This window comes from Bos indicus, chromosome 7, assembly GCF_029378745.1.
Source record: "Bos indicus isolate NIAB-ARS_2022 breed Sahiwal x Tharparkar chromosome 7, NIAB-ARS_B.indTharparkar_mat_pri_1.0, whole genome shotgun sequence".
Lineage (NCBI taxonomy): Eukaryota > Metazoa > Chordata > Mammalia > Artiodactyla > Bovidae > Bos > Bos indicus.
Window position 1 is genome coordinate 62,203,071 of NC_091766.1, and position 24,104 is coordinate 62,227,174.

The following is a 24,104-nucleotide window of genomic DNA, read 5'->3' on the forward strand; positions in this document are numbered from 1 at the left end:
GGGAACAAGACATTTTTGTCAAGAAAGACTTGGATGTGAAAATATGATGGTGCTTCCAGCAGTGAGTGACGGTAACAGCGGTGAGTTCAGAAGCAAAAACCCCGCCCCTCCCTCGCACTCTGGCCCATCCCAGTCAAGTTTCGTCCCTCCCTCGAGTTCCCTCCCCGGTCGCGCACTCATTCCCCGCCCCCGCCCCGCCCCCGCCCCGCCCCCGCCCCTTCCCTTTCTTCTTCAGGCACCGCCTTCATCCTCCGAAGGCGAGGCCTGACGCCCACGCGTGAAGCGAGGGTCTAAACGAGGAACCTCTAGGGGGTGGGGCCGGGAGAGCTCTGTCCAATCCCCGGCCCCGAAATCGCAGATCCGGAGGGGGCGGGGCACAGTGGGAAGTGGCCTCATTCAGCTTTGCATAGCAATGCACAGCTTTGCATAGCAATGCACAGCTTTGCATAACAAACACGGGCAGGTATTTAACAGAGTCGTCGCCTCCACGAAACTGCAGTTAACCAGGCGAGGACCCACCCTTTACGATGAGCCCCCAGTTGCAGGCTCCCTTCCTGGTCTCCCTGGGCTTGCTTCTTGCCGGCCCAGCGCTTCCTGCACGCATTCTCCAGAACCGGGTGAGTGCTCTCTCCTTTAGGAGGCTGCTGCTAGCATCCCTGCCGAGCTCGGGCTGTGCGGCTTAGGGTGGGATAAGGAGGTAGCCTCTCCGGTCTCTAGAATTACTTTTTTGCAGTAGAACTTCCCAAAGTCACTAATCGTGGGACTCTGAGTGGGTTCTTTTCTCTCAGCGCGTTTCATTTGGATTTTGGTTTCCCTATCTGGACAGAAGGCGGGCTGTAAGGCCTTGCTCTGCTCCAAATTGTTTTGGAAGGATTAATCTCACTCTCTCCTGTACTCTCCTGTCCTCTTTCCAAATGTCTGAGTGAAGTTTTGTAGAATTGCAAGACCAGTTCTCTACTCCCAGGCCCAGAGACTTAGCCCCATTTACTTGTCCCCTCTTTTACCCCGTGAGAAGGTCTGGCACCCAACTGCTCCCCTCTGTACTTCTCTGAGGCGCTGCCTGTTCTGGTGGGTGGCTGGTTCTGAGAGGCTCTTCAGGCCAGAAGGTCCAGACTTGCTCCTCTGGCAACAAAGCTGCGGCCCCACTCCTGGGTGTGAGTCATGGAGAGGGTCCAACCTACAAATTTCCCCCTTGTCATCTCAGTCACTGTGCTCCAGATCCTTGGGAAAGGGAAGTTCTGTCATTCTGAGTAGAGAAGCCTAATTCCCTGGCCTCTGCTGCACAGCTAGGGGTCAGACACTTGCAGATCCTTGGGAAAGGGAAGTTCTGTCATTCTGAGTAGAGAAGCCTAATTCCATGGCCTCTGCTGCACAGCTAAGGGTCAGATACTTGATATCTTTGGCAGCAAAGAGAGAGTCCTACCCTAGGTACCCTCCCGCCAACCAGCTTGCAAATGTTTGTCAGAGCCAGGAATAGGGAGGTATAGGGGAAAGAGGAATAGGACTAGGAGACTTGGCTTCTGATCCCTCCTCTGTCTCTAATCCATGGGCGTGGCGTTTGGGCTCCTTAAGCCTTGGTCTCCTCATCTGTAAAATGGGCTTGATAACACCAGCCTGCCTTTATCAGTGGTTGTGGATGAAGGGAAATGCTTCCCTGGATGGAAAAGCTCTTAAATCTTAAACTTAGGAAGTGATAGAAGCCAGTATGCTCAGTCTCACCCTCCCTAAGGGCAAAGAGTCTATTTTGCCAATTGAATGGAGGAGCAAAGAGCTCTTGGCTTTATTGTCCCAGAGAATTCACAGTTAGTCCCTGAGTGTAGGTTGCGAATGTTTCTCTGGGCTCCAGATCTGACTACTATGGGGTGGAATCTAGCTAAGGCTGGAACTTTCCCTGTGTTCCTGCTCTCCTGCATATCTTGGGTGTGGATGCCATCCCAGACCAGAGTGTCTTAGGTTGGCAGTTTTGGAGAGGCCATGAGACATCAGGGAGTTAACCCACCTTACTCAGCCCCAGGGAGAATGGTGCTCATCTGAGATTCCACAGTAATGGGTACTTCTTTCCATACTTATCTTCTATTGTCTGGGTTTTCTCCGGGCTCATGTGATTTGGAACCCTGACCCTGAGACCCTGGGCCACAGGAAGGCTTGAGGTGACAGTGAGCAGTGAGCATGAGGAAACTAGACTGAGTTCCAGTTCCTCTTCTAGCATTAAGTGGGTCTCATGGCCCTAGGCTGTGGTGAGCCTTAGATAACAGGGGAGAATGTCTTGCCCCAGATTGGGCATACAATAGGTGCTTAATAGACACTCTGATACTGTTGATATCATTTACTGTGCACACACTATGTGCTGTGTGTTGAACCATGTGCTTTTTTTCCCTTGATAAGCTTACTTTAGGGGAATAATTATAGACATACAGAAAAGTTGCAAAGAAAGTATAGAATTCCCACATACCCCTCACTTGGTTTACCCTGTTAGCATCTTTTTACCACCATGGGGCTTCCCCAGTGGCTCAGTGGTAAAGAAACCACCTGTCAATGCAGGAGACTCAGGTTTGATCCCTGGGTCAGGAAGGTCCTCTGGAGGAGGGCACGGCAACCCACTCCAGTATTCTTGCCTGGAGAATCCCATGGACAGAGGAGCCCGGCAGGCTACAGTCCATGGGGTCGCAGAGTCGGACACAACTGAAGCGATTTAGCACGCACGTACACATCCATTGGAATTCCCTGGTGGCTCAGACGGTAAAGAGTCTGCCTACAGTGCAGGAGACCTGGGTTCAATCCCTGGGTCGGGAAGATCCCCTGGAGAAGGAAATGGCAACCCACTCCAGTATTTTTGCCTGGAAAACCCTATGGACGGAGAAGCCTGGTAGGCTACAGTCCATGGGGTCGAAAAGAGTCAGACACGACTGCGCGACTTCACTTTCACACAAGCATTACCATGGTACATTTGTCAAGACGAGAAACCAACAGAGGTACGTTCACACTAGCTCAACTTTCAGACTTCCATTTGGATTTTACCAGTTTTCCCACTGATGTCCTCTTCCGGTTCTGGGATCCAGTCTGGGGCACCACGTTGCATGCTGTCCTGTCGCTCCAGCCTCCTCTGGTCTGTGACAGTTTCTCAGTCGTGTGTTTTCACGGCTGTGACAGTGTTGAGGAGTTGGGACCTTGAGAATTTGTATTCTTTCTGTTTACAAATGTCTCACCGTAGTAGCCCTGTGAGAAGATGTAATTATGCCCACTTACTAGATGAAAAAATAGAGCCTCAAGAAGGGTCACCTGACCCCTGTTCTCAGCTAGTGTGGTTTTAATCCAGGTCTGTGACTTGCATCCATATTTCTGCATCCACAGCTGTACCTTTGCCCTCTTCCATATGCTGCTTCTTCCCATATGTTAGCCTGGGCTGGGATGACAGATATCTGGTGCCAGGTCTGTCCTTAGTGGGCACTGCTAAGACATCATACCTCCTTTTCCTGATGAGCCTGGACTTGGCTGCAGAATTTATTATGACAGAAGCCTCTAGTCAGTCATTGAGAAATCAGTTTGTTAAGTCTCTCCAGGGACTGGGCGAAGGAGAAGCAAGACACTTTAGACACTTCAACGTGGAATCAATCCTCACGGTGAGTCAGGCTGCCTTGGCATCTGTGAAAGCGGCTCTAGGAAATGGCCAGTCCGGCTACCCACCCTCCAGGCCAACTCTTAGTCCCAGGCACTCTTTCATTTGATATTGGCCTCCTAATTGGTCTCCCCTTACCAAACAGGACCCTCTGCAATCCATTCTCAACCATAAGCCAGAGCAGGGCACTCTCCTGCAATGGCATTCCATTACATTTATAGGAGATCCAGCCTCCTGATGATGACCTACGAGGTCTTGCATTTATTAAACGACCCTGCTACCACTCTACCCTTAACTAGGCGCCTCGTCCATTCTATCTAGCCCACTGGCCTTGTAGGGCCCAGAGCAGTTGAGTGTCTTCCCAATGCAGGGTGCATGTTCCTTTGCTCATGTTCCCTCTGCCTGAACCTTCTTTCAGTACATACATGGCTGGCTCCTCATCTTGCAGGATTATCTCTTCTCAGGACCCTATTTAAGTAAGTCCTTTGTTACTCTTAACATGACCCTCTGTTTGTTTCATTTATGGTACCCAGAGATCATAGTGGGTAATATTTATTTACATTAGACTGTAAGCTCCTCACTGCAGGGCAGGCACATCTCCAATTGTTTACCTCTATGAATAGCACTTGGCCCCAGGCCTGTGATCATTGCTCCATAAATACCTGTGGATTGAACACTGAAGGAAACATTTGTTGGTACCTAACCCAAGGGGCTGTGGGGAACACAGGGATGAATCAGGCCTTTCTTAGTCATGGTCTGATGCTTCATTCCAAGGAACTGAAGCCCATTCCAAGAAGCTCAGGTAAAGGGAAGTTTATTTCAGGTATACAAGGAATCGCATGGAACTAATGGCAGGAAGCAGGGGCTGGGGTGTCTAATGGCTATCATTTAGGGAGCCAGCTCATGCTTTGTGTCTGGCATTGGGTTATGAGCTTTATGTGTTACATGCTGTCACCCTCGCGGCACTGTCACAGGTCTGAGAGGAAAGCAGAAATGACTCCGCTTAAAAGATGAGGAAACTGCAGCTCCAAAGGGGAAACTGGCCTACAGAATCACATGATATGGTGGTCAAGCTAGGGTTTCAAGCCATGTCTACTGACGAAAGCCTTGATATACCCCATGTCTCACTCTAAAAACATGCTCTTGGCTACTCTGCTGCACTGCCTATTTAGATAGGGGGCAGGGGAAGGGGTGACTCTATCTGTTCTCTTTTCTACAGACCAGCAGAGCCCTTAGTTCTTGACCCTTTGACTTGGTCACGAGTCTGTGTTCTGGTTCCATCTTAAAGTTTATGACCCATGACCGCTCAAAGCCCAAAATCCTCTGAGTGAATTTGCCTCTGTCTCACTTCCCAAATTGGAGGCAGAGAGACTCTGTCAGCCTAGTCTGTGTTAGGTATTGTCTTCTGGTCCACCTACCTGTGGCTGTGTTGATGATGGAGGTTGACTTGGGGATGTGGGGATTGGCAGGTTTTCCTTCTAAGATGGGATGTGCCTGGGGGAATACTGAAAGTCTCTTGTAGATGGCCTTCAGATGGGATGTGCCTGGGGGAATACTGAAAGTCTCTCGTAGATGGCCTTCAGGGGGCTGGGAAAAGTGTGAGTGGGTGGGCAGAGCCTGCAGGGTGTGGGGAGTGTGGTCACAGACAAGGTTCCGTGGGAGTGGGGAGTCAGTGGTCATTTGTAGTTAGACATGATGGTGGAGTCAGGAATCAGGAGACCTCTTGGGAGATGTGGAGGAGGAGGAAGAGGATATGGCTCAGCAGAGGGGAGGGGGATGACTTGGGGTGTGGGACCAGGCAGGGCATGAGCAGTGGGATGAGAGTAAAAATGCACTGGTTAGGGTTGGGAAGTTTGTTCACTGGGGATTGTTCATTAACAAGTGGCCCCCTGGGGATCTTTTCATGTGTGTCCTAGTCCCTTCCTGACTTAACTGTCCCTCCTTGAGGGTGCAGTGTTCCATGCTGTTATGTTCCCCATTGTTTTGTGTTCCTTATTGTTCCTGGTCCTGGACTGGGCCCGAGGTGTGACGTGAATCAGGTTCTGGGCATGGGCTGTAAAGGTGAATCCTCCAAAAACTTCCCTCTGAGAAGATGCCAAGACTAGCAGAGGAGAGGTGGGTGGAACAGGGAGGTGAGGGATCACAGAAGGTGGATATGGCTAGTCACCTATTCTGAAGTTCAGGGTCTGTGATACTGTCCTCTATAGTTCATGGCACACACTTGGGAGACGGTCTTTTAAGTCTTTTAGTTGAGTCCTGCCTACAAAATGGGTAGGACCAGAGTTATCCCAGGTTTACAGATGTGGAGTTGCAGATGAAGCTCAGAGCCAGCAGGCACCTCATCCATAGGCACACGGTCAGTAACCGCTCTGTTAATTCTTCTAACCTTTTGTCAACTCTTTTCTTTCCTTGCTGCTATATGTCCTTGGCTCTCCCAGCTGGGTAGCTTTTCCTGGAATAACTGCGATGCAGGGAAGGACCCCGCGGTGATCAACAGCCTGACTGTGGAACCTGACCCCATTGCCATTCCGGGGAACTTGACCATCACTGCTGAGGCCAAGACCAGTGCTATCCTCAGTGATCCTCTGAAGGTGAGCCCAGGGTCAGGGAGGCACTGGAAGGAAGGTGCTGTGGGCCAAGGGCAGGGCCCTGAGGCATGTACACTCAGGAAACTTAATATTTTTGGAATCCTGGAATCCCAGAGCAGCAAAAACAACATAGATTTGTTTAAATGTCATTTCATAAGTTTGCCTTTGTATTTTTGTTTCAGAGTAACCAGTTCATTCCTGCCTGCTGCCTGTTTTGGGGGTGGATATTTGTTTTCATACAAAACAACAAAGGCTTTCTGTGTATCCATGGCAATTATATATATCATAGTCCTTTCCTCATTGCTACCTTTATACCATATGCTTATACGCCTTCAGCCTGTTCTGGTGCAGATCTATTCTGGCACCAGTTCCACTGGGCTCTTTAAAAAGTTTTCTGATTTGGAATCTGTGTCCCTGAAACTGCCCTTTGACTTGGTTAATCACAGCCCCTACCTCATATGTTTCTGAGCTATTATTGAATTAGTAACATGGAGAGTGCTTTGCACATGGCCTGACACGCATGACCAGCTCAGTACACATTCAGTCAGTTCAGTTTAGTCGTTCAGTCGTGTCTGACTCTGTGCAACTCCATGGACTGCAGCACCTGGACAGCACGTGGACAGGTCTCCCTGTCCATCACCAACTCCCAGAGTTTACTCAAACTCCTGTCCATTGAGTCAGTGATGCCATCCTACCATCTCATCCACTGTTGTCCTCTTCTCCTCCTGTCTTCAATCTTTCCCAGCATCAGGGTCTTTTCCAGTGAATCAGTACTTCACATCAGGTGGCCAAAGTATTAGAGCTTCAGTTTCAGCATCAGTCCTTCCAATGAGTATTTAGGACTGATTTCCTTTAGGATGGACTGGTTGGATCTCTTTGCAGTCCAAGGGACTCTCAAGAATCTTCTCCAACACCACAGTTCAAAAGCATCAATTCTTTGCCTTTCAGCTTTCTTTATAGTCCAACTCTCACATCCATACATGATTACTGGAAAAACCATAGACTTGACTAGACGGACCTTTGTTGGCAAAGTAATGTCTCTGCTTTTTAATATGCTTTCTAGGTTGGTCATAACTTTTCTTTCAAGGAGTAAGCGTCTTTTAATTTCATGGCTGCAATCAACCATCTGCAGTGATTTTGGAGCCCCCCAAAATAAAGTCTGCCACTGTTTCCACTGTTTCTCTGTCTATTTGCCATGAAGTAATGGGACCAGATGCCATAATCTTAGTTTTCTGAATGTTGAGCTTTAAGCCAACTTTTTCACTGTCCTCTTTCACTTTCATCAAGAGGCTCTTTAGTTCTTCTTCACTTTCTGCCATAAGGGTGGTGTCATCTGCATATCTGAGGTTATTGATATTTCTCCCAGCAATCTTCATTCCAGCTTGTGCTTCTTCCAGCCCAGCGTTTCTCATGATGTACTCTGCATATAAGTTAAATAAGCAGGGTGACAATATACAGCCTTGACATACTCCTTTTCCTATTTGGAACCAGTCAGTTGTTCCATGTCCAGTTCTACCTGTTGCTTCCTGACCTGCCTACAGATTTCTCAAGAGGCAGGTCAGGTGGTCTGGTATTCCCATCTCATTAAGAATTTTCCACAGTTTATTGTGATCCACACAGTCAAAGGCTTTGGCATAGTCAATAAAGCAGAAATAGATGTTTTTCTGAAACTCTCTTGCTTTTTTGAAGATCTGACGTGTGTTGGCAATTTGATCTCTGGTTCCTCTGGCTTTTCTAAATCCAGCTTGAACATCTGGAAGTTCATACTTCATGTACTGTTGAAGCCTGGCTTGGAGAATTTTGAGTATTACTTTGCTAGAGTGCGAGATGAATGCAATTGTGCGGTAGTTTGAACATTCTTTGGCATCGCCTTTCTTTGGGACTGGAATGAAAACTGACTTTTTCCAGTCCTGTGCCATCGTGGTTATCTGGGTCAATAAAATCTTTTTTGTATAGTTCTTCTTTGTATTCTTGCCACCTCTTCTGAATATCTTCTGGTTTTGTCAGGTCCATTCCATTTCTGTCGTTTATTGAGCCCATCTTTGCATGAAATGGTCCCTTGGTATCTCTGATTTTCTTGAAGAGATCTCTAGTCTTTCCCATTCTATTGTTTTCCTATTTCTTTGCATTGATCACTGAGGAGGCTTTCTTATCTCTCTTTGCTATTCTTTGGAACTCTGCAATCAGATGGATATATATTTCCTTTCTCCTTTGCCTTTCACTTCTCTTTTTTTCTGAACTACATGTAAGGCCTCCTCAGACAACCATTTTGCCTTTTTCATTTCCTTTTTTTGAGGATGGTTTTGATTACTGCCTCCTGTACAATGTTACTAACCTCCATCCATAGTTCTTCAGGCACTGTTAAGTCTAATCCCTTGAATCTATTTGTCACTTCCACTGTATAATCATAAGGGATTTGATGGGCCTAGTGATTTTCTCTATGTTCTTCAATTTAAGTCTGACTTTTGTAATAAGGAGTTCATGGTCTGAACCACAGTCAGCTCCTGGTCTTGTTTTTGCTGACTGTAATAGAGCAGTCCAGTGGTCATGTATGGATGTGAGAGTTGGACTGTGAAGAAAGCTGAGCGCCAAAGAATTGATGCTTTTGAACTTTGGTGTTGGAGAAGACTCTTGAGAGTCCCTTGGACTGCAAAGAGATCCAACCAGTCCATCCTCAAGAAATCAATCCTGAATATTCTTTGAAAGGACTGATGTTGAAGTTGAAACTCCAATACTTTGGCCACCTGATGCGAAGAACTGACTCACTAGAAAAGACCCTGATGCTGGGAAAGATTGAAGGCAGGAGGAGAAGGGGACGGCAGAGGATGAGATTGTTGGATGGCATCACCGACTTGATGGACATGAGTTTGAGTAAGCTCCAGGAGTTGGTGATGGACAGGGAAACCCAGCGCGCTGCAGTCCATGGGGTCGCAAAGAGTCGGACACAACTAAGCGACTGAACTGACTGCAATTTTTAGAAGTTGGATGCCCCAGGTTCTGTGAGCCATGGGCAAGACTGGAGTCTGTCCAGGAATGCCTTTTCTTTTGATGTGTTCCATAGGGTTTGGCATAATTTAGAACTCCCTTCTTTGAGCTCTCAAGTTCAAGTGTCCGAGACCTTGGTTTCCCCATCCTCAGGAGTGGTAAATTGCCACCATGTTTGGCATGTACTTATTTCAGGCTTTTAGACACATGGTGTTTAGGCCTGATGGGTTAGCTTTCTTCTCTCTCTCAAGTACTGTACCCACAGTGCCTCTGCCCGAGCCCTGTGTTTGAGGTATAAGTGCCTCTCCCTAGTCTCATCAAATGGCCCCCCTTCAAGTCAGTGCATCTCTACCTACAACTACTATCCCTGAGCTAGAAGAGACCAAGAGAAAAGTCATTGTTTTCAACTTGCAAGATACTGTACTCTTAGGATGTCATATCTGGTAGGTCTCTTCAAGATTATGACATCCAAATATTCCATGGTCAAAATGGAGGAGCAGAGGCCTGAGAGGGGAAGGGACTTGCCTAAGCACCCTGGTGGGTACGGAGATCCTGATTCCATTACCTGCCAGTGGCTCTGTCTGTCCTGTGTTGCCAGGTCCTGTGATACAGGGGTTTATTTAGGTTGAGCTGTGGAGGTGCTAAGGAAGTCCTGGACTAGAGGGATTGATGGTTCCCTTGTTACTCAGCCTTGCTTGCTCTTTTTTTTTTGGCTACGCTGGGTGTCTTGCAAGATCTTACTTCCCCAAGCAGGGACTGAACCTGGTGCATGGCTGGAAAGCACCAAGTCCTAACCACTGGACCATCAGGGAACTCTCCTTGCATTTTCTTCTGAGCCATATGAGCAGGTGGACTGAGAGCAAGACTGGAAAGTCAGTCATGGTTTGTAATCCCCCAGTAGCAGTAGCAGGCTTGGGCTATTGCTTAAGTTCCAGGCGCCCCTACCAAGTACCTCCTGTGCTATCTTGTCCTGGCTGGGGGACACCTAGCACCTGGTAGATGCAGCCCACAGGCTTCCACTCCTGTAGGAGCAGCCCAGGCAGGACTTGGTCTCTGGTGGTCCCCTTATCTGGGTGTTCTTGTTCAGGGCAGAACTGGCTTAACCATTTTCATTGGGATGTTGGCAAAACCAAGAGTGGTACTGGCTAAGAGGAGAGAAGTCCCATAGGAAGAATTTTTAGATTTCAGGCAGTGTGCTAGCTATTTGACAGGCCTTGTGTCACTCAGTGGGACCCTGCGAGAGTCTGACACTCTATAAAGATCTCATTTTGGAGATGAGGGAATGGAGACAGAAGAAATTCTCCAAGGGTACCATACTAGGGCTTCCCTGGTGGCTCAGATGGGAAAGAATCCACCTGCAATACGGAAGACCTGGGTTCGATCCCTGGGTTGGGAAGATCCCCTGGAGGAGGGCATGGCAACCCACCCCAGTATTCTTGCCTGGAGAATCCCATGGACAGAGAATCCCATGGACCGAGAATCCCATGGACCAAGGAGCCTGGTGGACTACAGTCCATAGGGTCGCATAGAGTCAGACACAACTGAGCGACTAAGCACACACCATACTAGGAAGTGGCTGAAGTAGCATTCACTTTCAAGCCCTCGGCTCTTCTAGGCAAAGGGTTCACTGAAGCAGGCTTGGTGGAGAGGAGAGAGTTGGGCTGAGAGGGGGCTATGTGTGACTGGGGGTGGGGGTAATATGTGGGGCAGCAGAGTGGGAGGAGGCACATTTGAGTCTGTCCACTCAGGATACACGGTGCGTGGACTGCTCTGTCCTGGACCTGGGCCCTGACGTGTGGGTAGTTAGAATGCTGAATCCAGAGCCTGCAGAGCCAGCCTGAGCCCTGCAGGCTCAAGGGGAATAAATGCCTGTCTAGGACTTGCCTCTTTGAAATGGAAATACTAGATCAAGTGAGCCTGGAGGCTGGGATTCATGGAATGCTGTGATGTTACAACTGCAAGTGATTTCTTACCATAACACCCACAGAGAATCAGACTTCTGCCCTTTGCCAACAGTTTGCTCTGATACCCCGGAGGGATGCGAGAATATGGTCCCTAAGGGACAACTCATTTGGTTCTTAGGCAGCTAATACTTCGTGAATGCTTAGCCCATGCCAGGCACAACTGGTTAGCCCCAGCCTCCAGAAGGGGAGCAGAATCATGGCTGTGTGGAGGTGTGTAGCACTCAGAGGTCTCCTCACCCAGCTTCTCTCTGGGTGCAGGAAGTCCTCCAGCTTCCTCAACTGGGTCTAGGACCCCATCTCTTCCTGAAGAAGTTCCATCCCTTGTGACCTCACTAAGATTGTTAAGATCTTCCTCATACCAACCCCCAAAGTGATCTCCCTGTAAATTCTTATTGTTTTCAGTTCTGTCTTTTATGGCTGCATGGAGGAAATAGGATCCAGGAATAACAAATAGGTTTCATCTTGGTAAGCAACTCTAGTCAGCTGGTGGTAGCTGCCTGAGGTCCTAGGAAGGAAAAGGTTCTGAAGCCAAGACTGGGCTCGGAAGGGAAGTCTAGAAGCAATGCCATAGTTAGCCAATTAGCAGTTACATGACAAGTGCATTTCACCTTCAACCAATGGATAGTAAATACCTAAAGAATGCTAAGACAGGGTGTTCAGTGCAGGGGGAAACAAAGTCACATTTGATTATTAATGGTCTGCTGTGGGCACAGGAAAGGCTAATATTGGGGCATGTACCACAATATTGTCATTTCTGGATCAGAGTATTGCCAAGGTCCCATCCAATTAAAAACGCTGTGTTAAAAGAAACTGCTGACCTTTGAAAGAGGCAGAGGAACTGGTTCATCTGCCTTGGAATTGTACTTTTTCTGCAACTCTCTCACCAGGTGGAATTAACTGTGGAGAAGCACATAGCCGGCTTCTGGGTCAAAATCCCATGTGTGGACAACATTGGTAGCTGTACCTATGACAACTTCTGTAATATACTTGAAATGTTAATTCCCATTGAGGAACCCTGCCCGGAACCACTGCACACCTATGGGCTTCCCTGTCACTGTCCCTTCAAAGAAGTAAGTACAGGGAGGGGAGAGCATTTCCCTGTGACTGGGGTAGAGATGTGACATTGGGAGACATTCTCTTGCAGACCTGGACATCTGTGGGTGTAAATGACCCGATCTATCTTGAATCACTTACCTTTTGGGGGCCTCGGTTTAGCCATCTGTAAAATGGGAAACTTGATGCTTGATCTGACCTCCAGTGCCCTTCTGCTATTACATTCCATGCTCTACATGACTCTTAGGAGAGTGGGAAGAGGGGCAGTTCGAAGCTGCAAACTTAGAGGTCACTCCAGGAGAGAGTCCCGTCTGTAGGCTCCCACTGACACTGGCTTTCCCACAGGGCGCCTACTCACTGCCCAAGTCCGACTTCATGCTGCCCGACCTGGAGTTGCCCAGCTGGCTCAGCACGGGGAACTACCGCCTGCAGACCATCCTGAGCAACAGTGCGAAGCGGCTGGCTTGTGTCAATATCTCCGCCTCCCTTAAAGGCAAATAAGGTGGCACCTGCCACTGCAGAATGAAGAGGGTGTGAGGAAGGCATCCTCTTCCTCTGTCTTACGTTGGCCAAGGCCAGATTCTACTCTCTGTCCTTTCTCAAGCCCTTTTCTACAATGATGATGTTCCCCTGCTGAAAGTCATCTTATGCCACTTACAGAGGTTATAACTGTGGGCCAGCAGCCCTGACCTAAGGGAGGATGAGCCTGGTGGTTTTTGACAGCCCAGGACACCTACTGGGGTGGCTGTTGCACTTGCAGCCTCACCTCCATGGCTTTCTCTCTAAAATCTTAACTCATTTTCTAAGGAGGCTAACATGTTTTATGACCCCCACTTTCAGAATGACCCAATCTTGGTCTCCTGAAGTACCTTTATGATTTTTCTCATTGATTTTTTTATGTGTGTCACTGACCTAAAAGCAGAGTGAAAGTACTAACAGTTTTCATTTACTCCCACTCCCTCTTACAAGGAAGGGTCTGAAGGAGTTGATCTAAATCTATTCCTCTATTAACTTCGATCATTTAGTGTTCTTTTTCTAGACTTGCCCAGTTAACAGTGGGGCGTAGCGTATCCTGGAGAGGCAGGGCATGTGGGAGAACAATGGAGAATGTGTATTTAAGGTAGTCTGCAAATTCAGGTGCTTTCAGGGCAAAGCACGGGGCATCCGTGAGTGATGAGGGCCACAAGAAGCATGTTGTTTCCAGGCGTATCTTGCCTTTGTACAACAGCACTGATCTAAGGCAGCTGCTGCCCCATCTCGAGCTGGGGCTCTAATCAGGGATGTGAAATCTGGGCTGAATTAGAATGGGTACTTGCAGTCTGTAGGGGCAGTTGCTGTCCAGCTATTGCCAGTGAGTTCCATAGGAGATTGTGGGCCCAGCATTATGAAATATTCTCAACATTTTTCCCCTCAAGAGGCCAGAAATCCAGACTTTTATATGAAATCCATTTTTAAATATTGAGAGTGAATTTTTTTTTTTTTTTAAACACTGCACAGGCAGAAGGGGCCAAACAGAGTTGTCAGTAGGGAAATCTGGCTCATGGGAGGCCAGTTCGTGGCCTTGGATGTAAGAACACGCATGCCTTGTCCTTTTAACCTTGGGACAACTCCAGCACTGTTTCTCCTTCTGTGGGGCCGAATCCATAGTGCCTGACCCCGTAGGCTCCTCTGATGCTGGGGGAGTGAGGTGGCCGCAGAGCTAAAAGCTCAGGGCCTCCTGCCCTGGCCCAGAGTGCTGTCAGGGTGAGGGAGGCAGCTGAAGAGGTGGCCCCACCAGCAGCCATTCTGTGGAGCAGGGATCCATGATGAGAGGTGGATTTTTATCAGGTGCCTGGGTTTATTCATCATCCTGTCCTCCTGTGACCAGCCTCAGGTTTGGGGCTCACGCGAAGCCTGGAAGGGTAATAAATCTTTTTGACTTTCTGAGAATTCCTCCTTTCTTGTGGCTGCATATTTTTTCCACTGATCACATCTCAGGGTTTCCAGAGCTCGTTTGCTGGGTTGTTCCTGCTGGAAGAGTTTATAGCAGCCGGACAAGAGCTGAAGCAATGCCAGGGACTGACTCTTCTGTTTCTGGCTTGTGTGCTGCTTAGCATCTCTGCTTCATTCTGTCCCAGCACCATCCAGCTTCTGTGTGTGTTTGTTTGTTTTTGACCTTCTCCCTCACAGTATGGCCTCTCCAGCCTTTATTTCCTCTCCTGGCTCTTTGGGCATTATTCTCACAGACGTATTTTAGTTCCCATCTTTGCAGGGAAGGACGTTCAGTAGTTTGGTTAGTCTTTGTGTATGCTGTGCTTTCGGCTCAGATGCTCCTCCAAGTCTTGTTGAGAGGTGGCGAATGGTGAGAATCTCAAATCCCAGAGCAAAGTGAACTTTTTAACAAATGGTGCTGGGCCAAATGGAAAGCCATTTGGAAAAAAGTTGAAATTGGATCCATACTTAATGCCATAGGAAAGAATAAACTTCAAATGAGTCCAGGGTCTAAGTATTAAACATGAAACCATACAAAAAAGAAACATGGGTGAAATGTCCAGAGAAGATAAACACTGATAAAGTTGACTGCATAAGAAATAATGTGCTTTGCCGAGGACCAGCCCCGGCTGATCCAGGGTATTCGAAGGGGAGACGGCATTGGCGACCTATTCAAATGGTAATTAGAGATATAAAGAGTAATAGAATGAGGATAGCTCAGTAGGAAAATTCAGTGGAGAAAAGAGGCTGAGTAGCTTGGTTTACGCGGAAAATCAATATAACCGGTGACACCAGGTTAGCTCTGACCACGGAGGCCGCAGGCGCCCTCTCGAATAGCGGAAGGTGCCCCACCTTAGACACCTTCTCGAGTGGGTCTTAGAAGCCCAGGCAAATAAGTGGTCGCAGAGGATGTCCACGCTCCAGATGGAGACTTCAGCCGGAAGTTAAAGGAAAGAATGACATGGGGAGACCAAGCATTGGTGAGCAAGGCCCGTAGCTTTATTTTTAACAGGGGTTTATATACCCTAAGTTACACATAGAGGATAATAGGGGATGCAAAGTCAGCAGTTTTTGATCCTTATCAAAAATCAGGGTTTCTTTCCTGCAAATTTATCGTATACAAATGGTTTAGGTGATTTACATCATCTTCTGGCCAGAAGGCCTACTAACATTTTATGACTCTTGACAAGGACTTATCAACAAAGACTTATTTTCTCTAAGAGTAATTATTTTAAGGTTTGGTGCCATCTTCCAAAGATAAAATTGCATTCCTATAGGGTGGATGTGTAATGGGTTTACAACAAAGGAAAGAATTTATTACCTTAAGGGTCTAAAGTTACTAACACCAAGGCCACTACTTATTTTTTCTACATACCAACTATATTAATTAATACACATTCAAGGATACAATTCAGGGGATGTGAAAACTTGGCAACAAACATTGACTCATCAATGAAATCCTTTACTAGTTTTATTCTGACAGTTTCTAATTCTCTGAGAGGCTCTAAGCTATTTGAATATCTTAAGCTTCCCGTGCCTCTTGAGGCTGGGAGACTAAACAATCGTATGCATAGCTGTAGGAGTCCGGGTAAACTTGTCAGGCGAGTTAGAGAGCCATCTGAGGGGTTTGGATTTAAACACTCCTAATTGCCCAGGAACTTTATTAATTGGAGCTGTAAGTTAACTCTTTGACAGAGAGAGCGAGATGGTGGTAGGGGACAGCCCCCAGTAAAGTCAGAGGTGAGAGCACAAAGCAATAAAGTAGGCAGACTCTGTTTTTTTTGGGGGAAAATGCTCGAGAATATCCGGGCAGACTCCTGAGGCTTGATCCCGCCTTTGCGTATGCCGAGCCTCCTTCCTCATGACCTTTGTCACGAGCGGAATGCCTCACCGGCTCCCGGCAGTGCTTGGCAAGAGACACAGTCAAAAGACTGGAAGAAAATATTTATAGCACATATCATAGACAAAAGGTTAATAATATTCCTACTGTAAAGAATGAAGTATCAAGGGATCAAAAACCTGATAGGAAAGTTGGAAAAATAAATGAACAGATAAACTCTCACATAAAGATATAAAAATGACTCAAACATAATAAGATATGGAAACTCACTTCAAAATCAGAAAAATGTAAATTGAAACAATATTAACATAACATTTGTCAATTTCTTGGGTTGGTAAGAAAATAAGCACACTACCACAAACCACTGGGCCAGGCTGTGTGGGAAAAGGTCCCCTCAAACATAGCGGGTAGGAATACAGACTGGTCCAGTCCTGCATGAGGGGAATTTGTCAGTGTTTCTGTTCATGGAGGTTTCCCTGGTGGCTCAGAAGGTAAAGAACCCGCCTGCAATGCAGGAAAACCAGGTTCAATCGCTGGTCAGGAAAATCCCCTGGAGAAGGCAATGGTAACCCACTCCAGTATCCTTGCCTGGAGAATCCCATGAACAGAGGAACTTGACGGGCTACAGTCCTAGGATTGCAAAGAGTTGGACATGGCTGAGTGGCTAAACACACACACACTGTTCATGTAAGAAAAATACACATGTGTCTGCTCATATGTACATAAGGAAAAATAAGCTGGAAACTAATGAACTGGTTATTCACAGAGAGTGGAAAGAAGAGGGAAATGATAACAGGGTATAAAGGATGAAGAGGATGGGATGCTTCTGAGTATATCTTGATATGTATCTGACTCTTAGAACCATAATAATGTTTCTGAGTCCCAAATCATAAATCAAGCAGGAGATAAGGGAAATTCAACATGGAATATAAACAGTAACAAAATATATTTCAATAAATAATACAACAACACTGAAGTGGGTGGGAAAACAAAGTTACAGTATTTTGATGGAGTACTGTAAAGCAACAGAAAAAAGGAGCTGCACACAAATGCTGTATATGCTATAGTTTGTTTTTTCACAGGAATAGCGTTAGCAATCTAAAAGTATTTCCTGTGTATATTAGGACTGAGAAAATAAATGTGGATAATGAGAGCGTGGGGGCCTACTGAAAGGACACAGGAACCAACTGGAGGGAGCTCTCAGTGGCCAAGTCTTGGACAACTTGAGCAAGAAAATAAACAATGACAGTAATAGGTTATAATCCTTTGAATGAAAACAAACATCCATGAGTCTGTACACAACAGAATCTCAACTAAATGTAAAAGGAATGGTATTAATAGGAAAAAAAATCATTAGGTAAATGCTACTGTCAGAACTGTTGCAGATAAAGAACATCTATGGATGCTAAAATTATTGGATAAACATATGATGAGAAACAGGATTTTGCACAGTCTCAAGATACCTCCTCACAGGATACAATTACAAAGGGGGAAATGTAATGGTGGAGAAAACTGGCAGACAACACTTCCAAGTGATCCAAGTTAACATCACCAGTAAGTAATAAGACAAACTGACATCATGCACCTCCCAGTACGGTGTACTGATAAAGGACACTGACACTTCTCTGCTTTGCTCAAAATGTGTAATCTCAACTTTATCACAAGAAAGATCACACAAACCTATATTGAGAAACACTACAAAAGAACTGGCCAGTCCTCTTCAAAAATGTCAGGGCCACGAACAGTAAGGAAAGACTGAGGAACAGACAGATCAGAAGAGAATAGGAATTGTGAGATCTCGGATTAGATGCTGGATTAAAAAAAAGAATCAGAAATAGGGTTTCACCAGGGTTAACTATTTAGGTTTAATAATTGTGTTATGTTTGGGTACGATGTTAACATTAGTGAAAGTTAGGTGATTTAAAGGCTTTCAAAATAAAAAAGCTATGACAAACCTAGACAGCATATTAAAAATCAGAGACATCACTTTGCTGACAAAGGTCCATATAGTCAAAGCTATGGTTTTTCTAGTAGTCATGTATGAATGTGAGAGTTGGATCATAAAGAAGTCTGAGGGCCGAAGAACTGATGCTTTCAAACTGTGATGCTGAAGAAGACTTTTGAGAGTCCCTGGAACAGGAAGGAGATCAAACCAGTCAATCCTATTAGAAATCAACCCTGAATATTTATTGGAAGGATTGACGCTGAAGCTGAAGCTCCAGTACTTCGGCCACCTGATGCAAAGAGCCGACTAATTGGAAAAGACCCTGATGCTGGGAAAGATTGAGGGCAAGAGAAGAGGGTGACAGAGGATGAGGTGGTGTGATGGCATCATTGACTCAGTGGACACGAGTTTGAGCAAACTCTGGGAGATAGTGAAGGACAGGGAAGCCTGGTGTGCTGCAGTTCATGGGGTCACAAAGAGACAAAACTTAGTGACTGAACAACAACAACAACAATAAGAAAAAAGGTTGTAAAAGTATATTGCAGAAGTTTCTCCATGACAACGGAGAAGTGTTACAAAATAGAAGCTTAGCAGGGCTTGCAGAGTCTGGGTCAGTGGGTGAAATCAGGGAGGGTTTTCCTGAGGAAGTGATAACGGATCTGACAAATGAGTAGGAGTTAAGCAGGTAGTTCAGTTCAGTTCAGTCGCTCAGTCGTGTCCGACTCTTTGCGACCCCATGAATCGCAGCACGCCAGGCCTCCCTGTCCATCACCAACTCCCGGAGTTCACTCAGACTCACGTCCATCAAGTCAGTGATGCCTTCCAGCCATCTCATCTTCTGTCGTCCCCTTCTGCTCCTGCCCCCAATCCCTCCCAGCATCAGAGTCTTTTCCAATGAGTCAACTCTTCGCATGAGGTGGCCAAAGTACTGGAGTTTCAGCTTTAGCATCATTCCTTCCAAAGAAATCCCAGGGCTGATCTCCTTCAGAATGGACTGGTTGGATCTCCTTGCAGTCCAAGGGACTCTCCAGAGTCTTCTCCAATACCACAGTTCAAAAGCATCAATTCTTCGGTGCTCAGCCTTCTTCACAGTCCAACCCTCACATCCATACATGACCACAGGAAAAACCAAAGCCTTGACTAGACGGACCTTTGTTGGCAAAGTAATGTCTCTGCCTTTGAGTATGCTATCTAGGTTGGACATAACTTTCCTTCCAAGGAGTAAGCATCTTTTAATTTCATGGCTGCAGTCACCATCTGCAGTGATCACCATAAGCAGGTAGAGATGGGAGGAAAGAGTTCCAAGTGGAGGAATCAGTATATGTGTAGGCTCTGCAGCAAGATGAAGCTGCTTTTTGGAAACTGGACAAAGGCAGGTGTGGCTGGAGGGGAAAGGTGCCAGAAGAAGTGAGAGAGGAAGGGGAAGAGCGGATCACAGGGCCTGTGGTTCACGTGTGAGTCTCCCTGACCAGCAAGTCCAACTTTCTAAGTTATGGTCCCCTTGAACATTTCTCCTTAAGAGGCTCATATCACTGTAATTTCACTTCCAAGAGGTGTCAGCATGCCAAGCAGAGGTTCTGCTCTCCCCACCGCCCCAGGTTTTTTTTAGCCTTTAATCTTAGATCAGGGAATTGCTTGAGGGGCTCCTGTGTGGGTTTGAGTTTGGCACTCTGTCTGGATGCTGTTTGCTAGTAACAAATCTCATGACTCCTTAGAGTGTTGCCTGTCAGTTTCATTCCCAGGGTCACAGTGGCTTATAAATCACTCATGTCACTTGCGTTGACTTGGGAGCCAACTCTTGATGCTCCAGTTTCTGATGGACAGCTTCCACTGCCACCCCCATGCAGGGCTCGTGTTGCTTAGCAATCTCAATCTGTGTTCTATAGCCATCTCAACCCTCTCATTCCTCTTTCTTTCAGTGGGCTTGTTGAAGATCCAAATTCAGCTTCTCCTTAAAATGGTTCTGTGTAACATTCCCCCCAAAGCCCCATCACAGTCCATCTCAGTCATGTTAAGATGAATCACATTCTTGGAGACAAGAAATGCAGTGGGAAATGATTCTGAAGGTTCTGGGGGTCAGGAATCCTCCTAGAGCCTCTGTATCCTCCCAGATATCTCTATTCCAATGACCAGGTCCCAGTTTTTGCCAAGGAAGCACATGGGAGCAGAAAATTCTCTACACATTGCTGAAATTGGAAAGGCCAATTTGGGTCCTAACAGTGATCTCAGAGTGCTGGCTGCAACCAGAAACTGTTCTGTACCAGTCATATGGTGGCCTGAGTCTCATTATCTGGTAACTTACTTCCCTAATCTGAGTTCGCATATCATTCTATTCTGCACTCAAACCTTAGTGCCAGGGTTGGCTACCCACCATCTGCAGACTGTTCAGTGCTACAAGGAGCAGAAATTCTTGCATTCATTTTTTCAGAGGTTCTTTTGCAACTTAGAGTCTATTAGTTTCATGGGGTTTGCGACGGCTCTTAAAGTTGCATGCAAAATTTAATATGTATATATGAGAGTTGTATGGAAGGGGGATCCATGGCTTTCATTAGCTTCAACAAGGTGTATGACCCCTCCAAAAGTTATAAACCACTGTCCTATTTGCATTTTATTGTTCTATATTCTATAGTAAGGCTTCTATATGTGCCATAAAGCCTCACCTGCTCTAGGCTTATGGTCTGGGTCCCCAAAGAGCAAAGATTTTATTATTGGCATATATTAATAGCTTTCTTACATCTTGATAGGATGGTCCTCCCTACCTCCTCTTCCCTCATGATGCCATAGCTACTTCACATCTCCAAGAGGTTGTTCCTTGACATCTGACCATTGCTAAATGAGTGAAGGCGCATTGCAGGGTGAGAACTCTGCCAACTCCAGCTGGGATTCCTGTTATTTAAGCCGTAGACCCAATCATCAAATGGAAGGCAAGGCTGAAAAGTGATGTTACCTAGAAATACTCATTATTCTGTAGATTTATGCTTTGCATACTTTTCCATATAATAATATAGTTCGCTGTAAAATGTTTTTAAGAAGTGGTGCTTCCATTAGAGTGAAACAGATCATTAAAAGTTTCCCTCACATGAAGTTTCTTTAGTTATAAAATCAACACATTATTATTAAAAATGTAACAACACAGGTAATAAAAAGGAAAAACATAGGACTCCCCTGGTGGTCCAGTGGTTAAGAATCCAACTTACAATGCAGGGAACATGGGTTCGATCCCTGGTCCAGGAACTGAGATCCCACGTGCCACAGGGCAACTAAGCCCGTGTGCCACAACTACTGAAGCCCATGTGCCCGTGCTCTGCAACGAGAAGCCACCACAGTGAGAAGCCTGCACACAGCAACTAGAGAGTGGCTCCCGCTCGCCACTAGAGAAAGCCCATGCACGCAGCAACAAAGTGCAGAGCAGCCAAAAATAAATACATAAAATTACACCCCCAGAACCCACCCAAAAGCAAAACCACCACCACCACCAACAAAAACGTATAAAACTTCACTCATAATTGAACCCATTTGGAGAAAATTCCTGTAATATTTTACTGGGTTGGCCACAAAGTTTGTTCAGGTTTTTCTATAACATCTTCAGAAAAATGGGAATGAATTATTTTGCAAACCCAATATGTTGCACATATCCTTCAAAACTATTTGACTATGTGCATACATGCTTTTTAAAAAAGAACCAAAATGGCATCAGGTTTCACATTCTAGTTTTAACAGATATATAATGAAACTTATATATTGTACAACTGAATAAAATTTGACATATATACACACCTGGGAAACCATCCTCACAGTCAAAATAGTAAGCATATTATCCATCACTTCTGCAAGTTTCCTCATGCCCATGCTCACCTCTCTCACCTTCAAGGAACCTGATTTTCTTTCTGTCGCTACAGGTTAGGTTGCTTTTTTTTTTTTTTTTTATGAATAGAATGATACAATTTGCCACCAGCCAATGCAGGGAATACAGGTTCAATCCCTGGTCCCATAAGATCCCACATACTGTGGACCAGCTAAGCCGTGCTCCACAACTACTGAAGCCCATGCACTCTAGAGCCTGTGCTACACAACAAGTCACAAAAATGAGAAGCCCAAGTGCACCACAAAAAAGAGCAGCCCCTGCTCACCACAGCTAGAGAAAGCCTGCGAAGTGTGTATGAAAAAAGATTCATCCATGTTATTGTGTGAATTGATAGTTTGTTCCTATTTATCACGGAATTGTACTCCACGGCTTGGATACCCCACAGTTTATCCATTCACTTGTTGATGGACATTTGGGTTGTTTCCTTTTTGCTACTGTACATACAGTTACCATAAACATGTGGGTACGAGTCTTCTTTTTTTTTTCTTGGCTGTGCCGTACAGCTTGCAGGATCCTACTCCTCAGCCAGGGATTGAACCTGTGCCTTTGGCAGTGAAAGCATGGAGTCCTAACCACTAGACTGCCATGAAATTCCTTTTATAGGTCTTTTTATAGGTAGAAAATCCCTTTCCTTTCAGGTAAATACCTTGAGGTAGAATAGTTGGATTATATGGTAGGTGTGTCGAACTTTTTAAGAAACTACCAAACTGTTTGCCAAAGTGGTTGCACCATGTCTGTCCACAATAGCGGTATATGGGAGTTCCAGTTCCTTTATATCCTTGATGAGCATGCTCAGTCTTAAAAATTTTAGTCATTCTAATGGGTATATAGTAGTACCATGTATGGTTTTAATTTGAATTTCCCTAATTATTAATGATATTGGGACATCTCTTCAATGCTTATTTACCATCCATGTATATTTTTTTGGTGAAGAATGCATTCATATTCTTTGCCCATTAAAAAAAAAGTTGTTTCCTAATTGTTCAGCTTTAAGAGTTCTTTATGTATTCTGAATGTGAGTATCTCATTAAACACAAGCTTCTCAAAGACCTTCTCCCAGATGGTGACTTTTCCTCCTATCCTCTTAACAGCACCTTTAAAGAAGAAAGATTTCAACTTTGATGGAGTTCACTTTAGTAATTTCTTCTTTTATGGATTGTGCTTTTGGTGTTATATCTAAGGAAGATCTTAGCCCAAGGATCATAACATTTTTCTCTCCTATATTTTCTTCTAACAATTTTTAGGTTTTACATTTACATTTAGACCTAAGGTACGTTTTAAGTTGATTTTTTTATATGTAATGTAAAGTATGGATCCAAGTTTGTTTTTTTTTTTTTTGGTGGAGGGGATCATAAAGATTTCCAATTCTTGCACACAACTTTCTTGAAAAGGTGATCCTTTTTCTACTACCTTGCCTTTTCTTCTGAACCTTTGTCAAAAATAAGTTGCCCACATATGTGTAGAGTTCTGAACTCTCTATTCTTTCCACTGAACTATTTGTCAATTTTGGTGCCAACACCATGCAGTTGTTTTTTTGGTTTGTTTTTGTCCACACTGCATGGCATATGGGAATCTCAGTTCCTTGACCAGGAATTGAACGTACGCCCCCTGCGCTGGAAGCACAGAGTCATAACCACTGGATCACCAGGGAGGTCCCAACACCATGCACTTTGGATTACAGTAGCTCTGCTATAATTTTTGAAATCAAACAGTGTTAGCTCTTCAACCTTGCTCTTTTTCAAGAAATATTTTGGCAATTCTAAATGTCTTTGCATTTCCATGTGAACTTCAGAATCAGCTGGCTAATTTATAAAAAATTAACATACCTTGCTGAATTTGATGAGAGTTGACATCTTAACTGTAACGTGTCTTCTGAGCTATGAATGAGGTGTATCTCTCCATTTTTTTGCTGTTCAGTCACTAAGTCATGTCTGACTCTTTGAGACCCCATGGAGCATGCCAAGATGCCCTGTCCTTCATCATCTCCCTGAGTTTGCTCAAACTCATCTGCATTGAGTCAATGGTGCCATCCAACCATCTCATCCTCTGTTGCCCTCTTGCCCTCAATCTTTCCCAGCATAGGGGTCTTTTGCAAGGAGTCAGCTCTTCTTGTCAGGTGGCTGAAGTACTGGAGCTTCAGCCTCAGCATCAGTCCTTCCAACAAATATTCAGGACTGATTTCCTTTAGGATTGACTGGTTGGATCTCCTTGCAGTCCAAGGGACCCTTCAAGAGTCTTCTCCAGCACCACAGTTTGAAAGCATCAATTCTTCAGCAC

The 24,104-nt window shown here is 45.6% G+C and overlaps 1 protein-coding gene across 1 annotated transcript; it reads left to right on the forward strand.

Annotated features, from left to right (window-relative positions):
• Window positions 1-387: 387 nt before the first annotated feature.
• Window positions 388-14,135, forward strand: GM2A (ganglioside GM2 activator). The gene is made up of 4 exons (XM_019965270.2): window positions 388-617; window positions 6,055-6,207; window positions 12,041-12,223; window positions 12,552-14,135. The coding sequence occupies exons 1-4, from the start codon at window positions 528-530 to the stop codon at window positions 12,705-12,707; spliced, it is 582 nt and encodes a 193-aa protein (XP_019820829.2). The 5' UTR covers window positions 388-527; the 3' UTR covers window positions 12,708-14,135.
• Window positions 14,136-24,104: the final 9,969 nt, after the last annotated feature.

Bases quoted from the DNA above. Each gene is read 5' to 3' on its own strand.
- GM2A (XM_019965270.2), top strand. From the start codon at position 528: ATGAGCCCCCAGTTGCAGGCTCCCTTCCTGGTCTCCCTGGGCTTGCTT. The intron at 618-6,054 runs GTGAGTGCTCTC...TGGCTCTCCCAG, and splicing joins CACGCATTCTCCAGAACCGG to CTGGGTAGCTTTTCCTGGAA. The intron at 12,224-12,551 runs GTAAGTACAGGG...GCTTTCCCACAG, and splicing joins GTCACTGTCCCTTCAAAGAA to GGCGCCTACTCACTGCCCAA.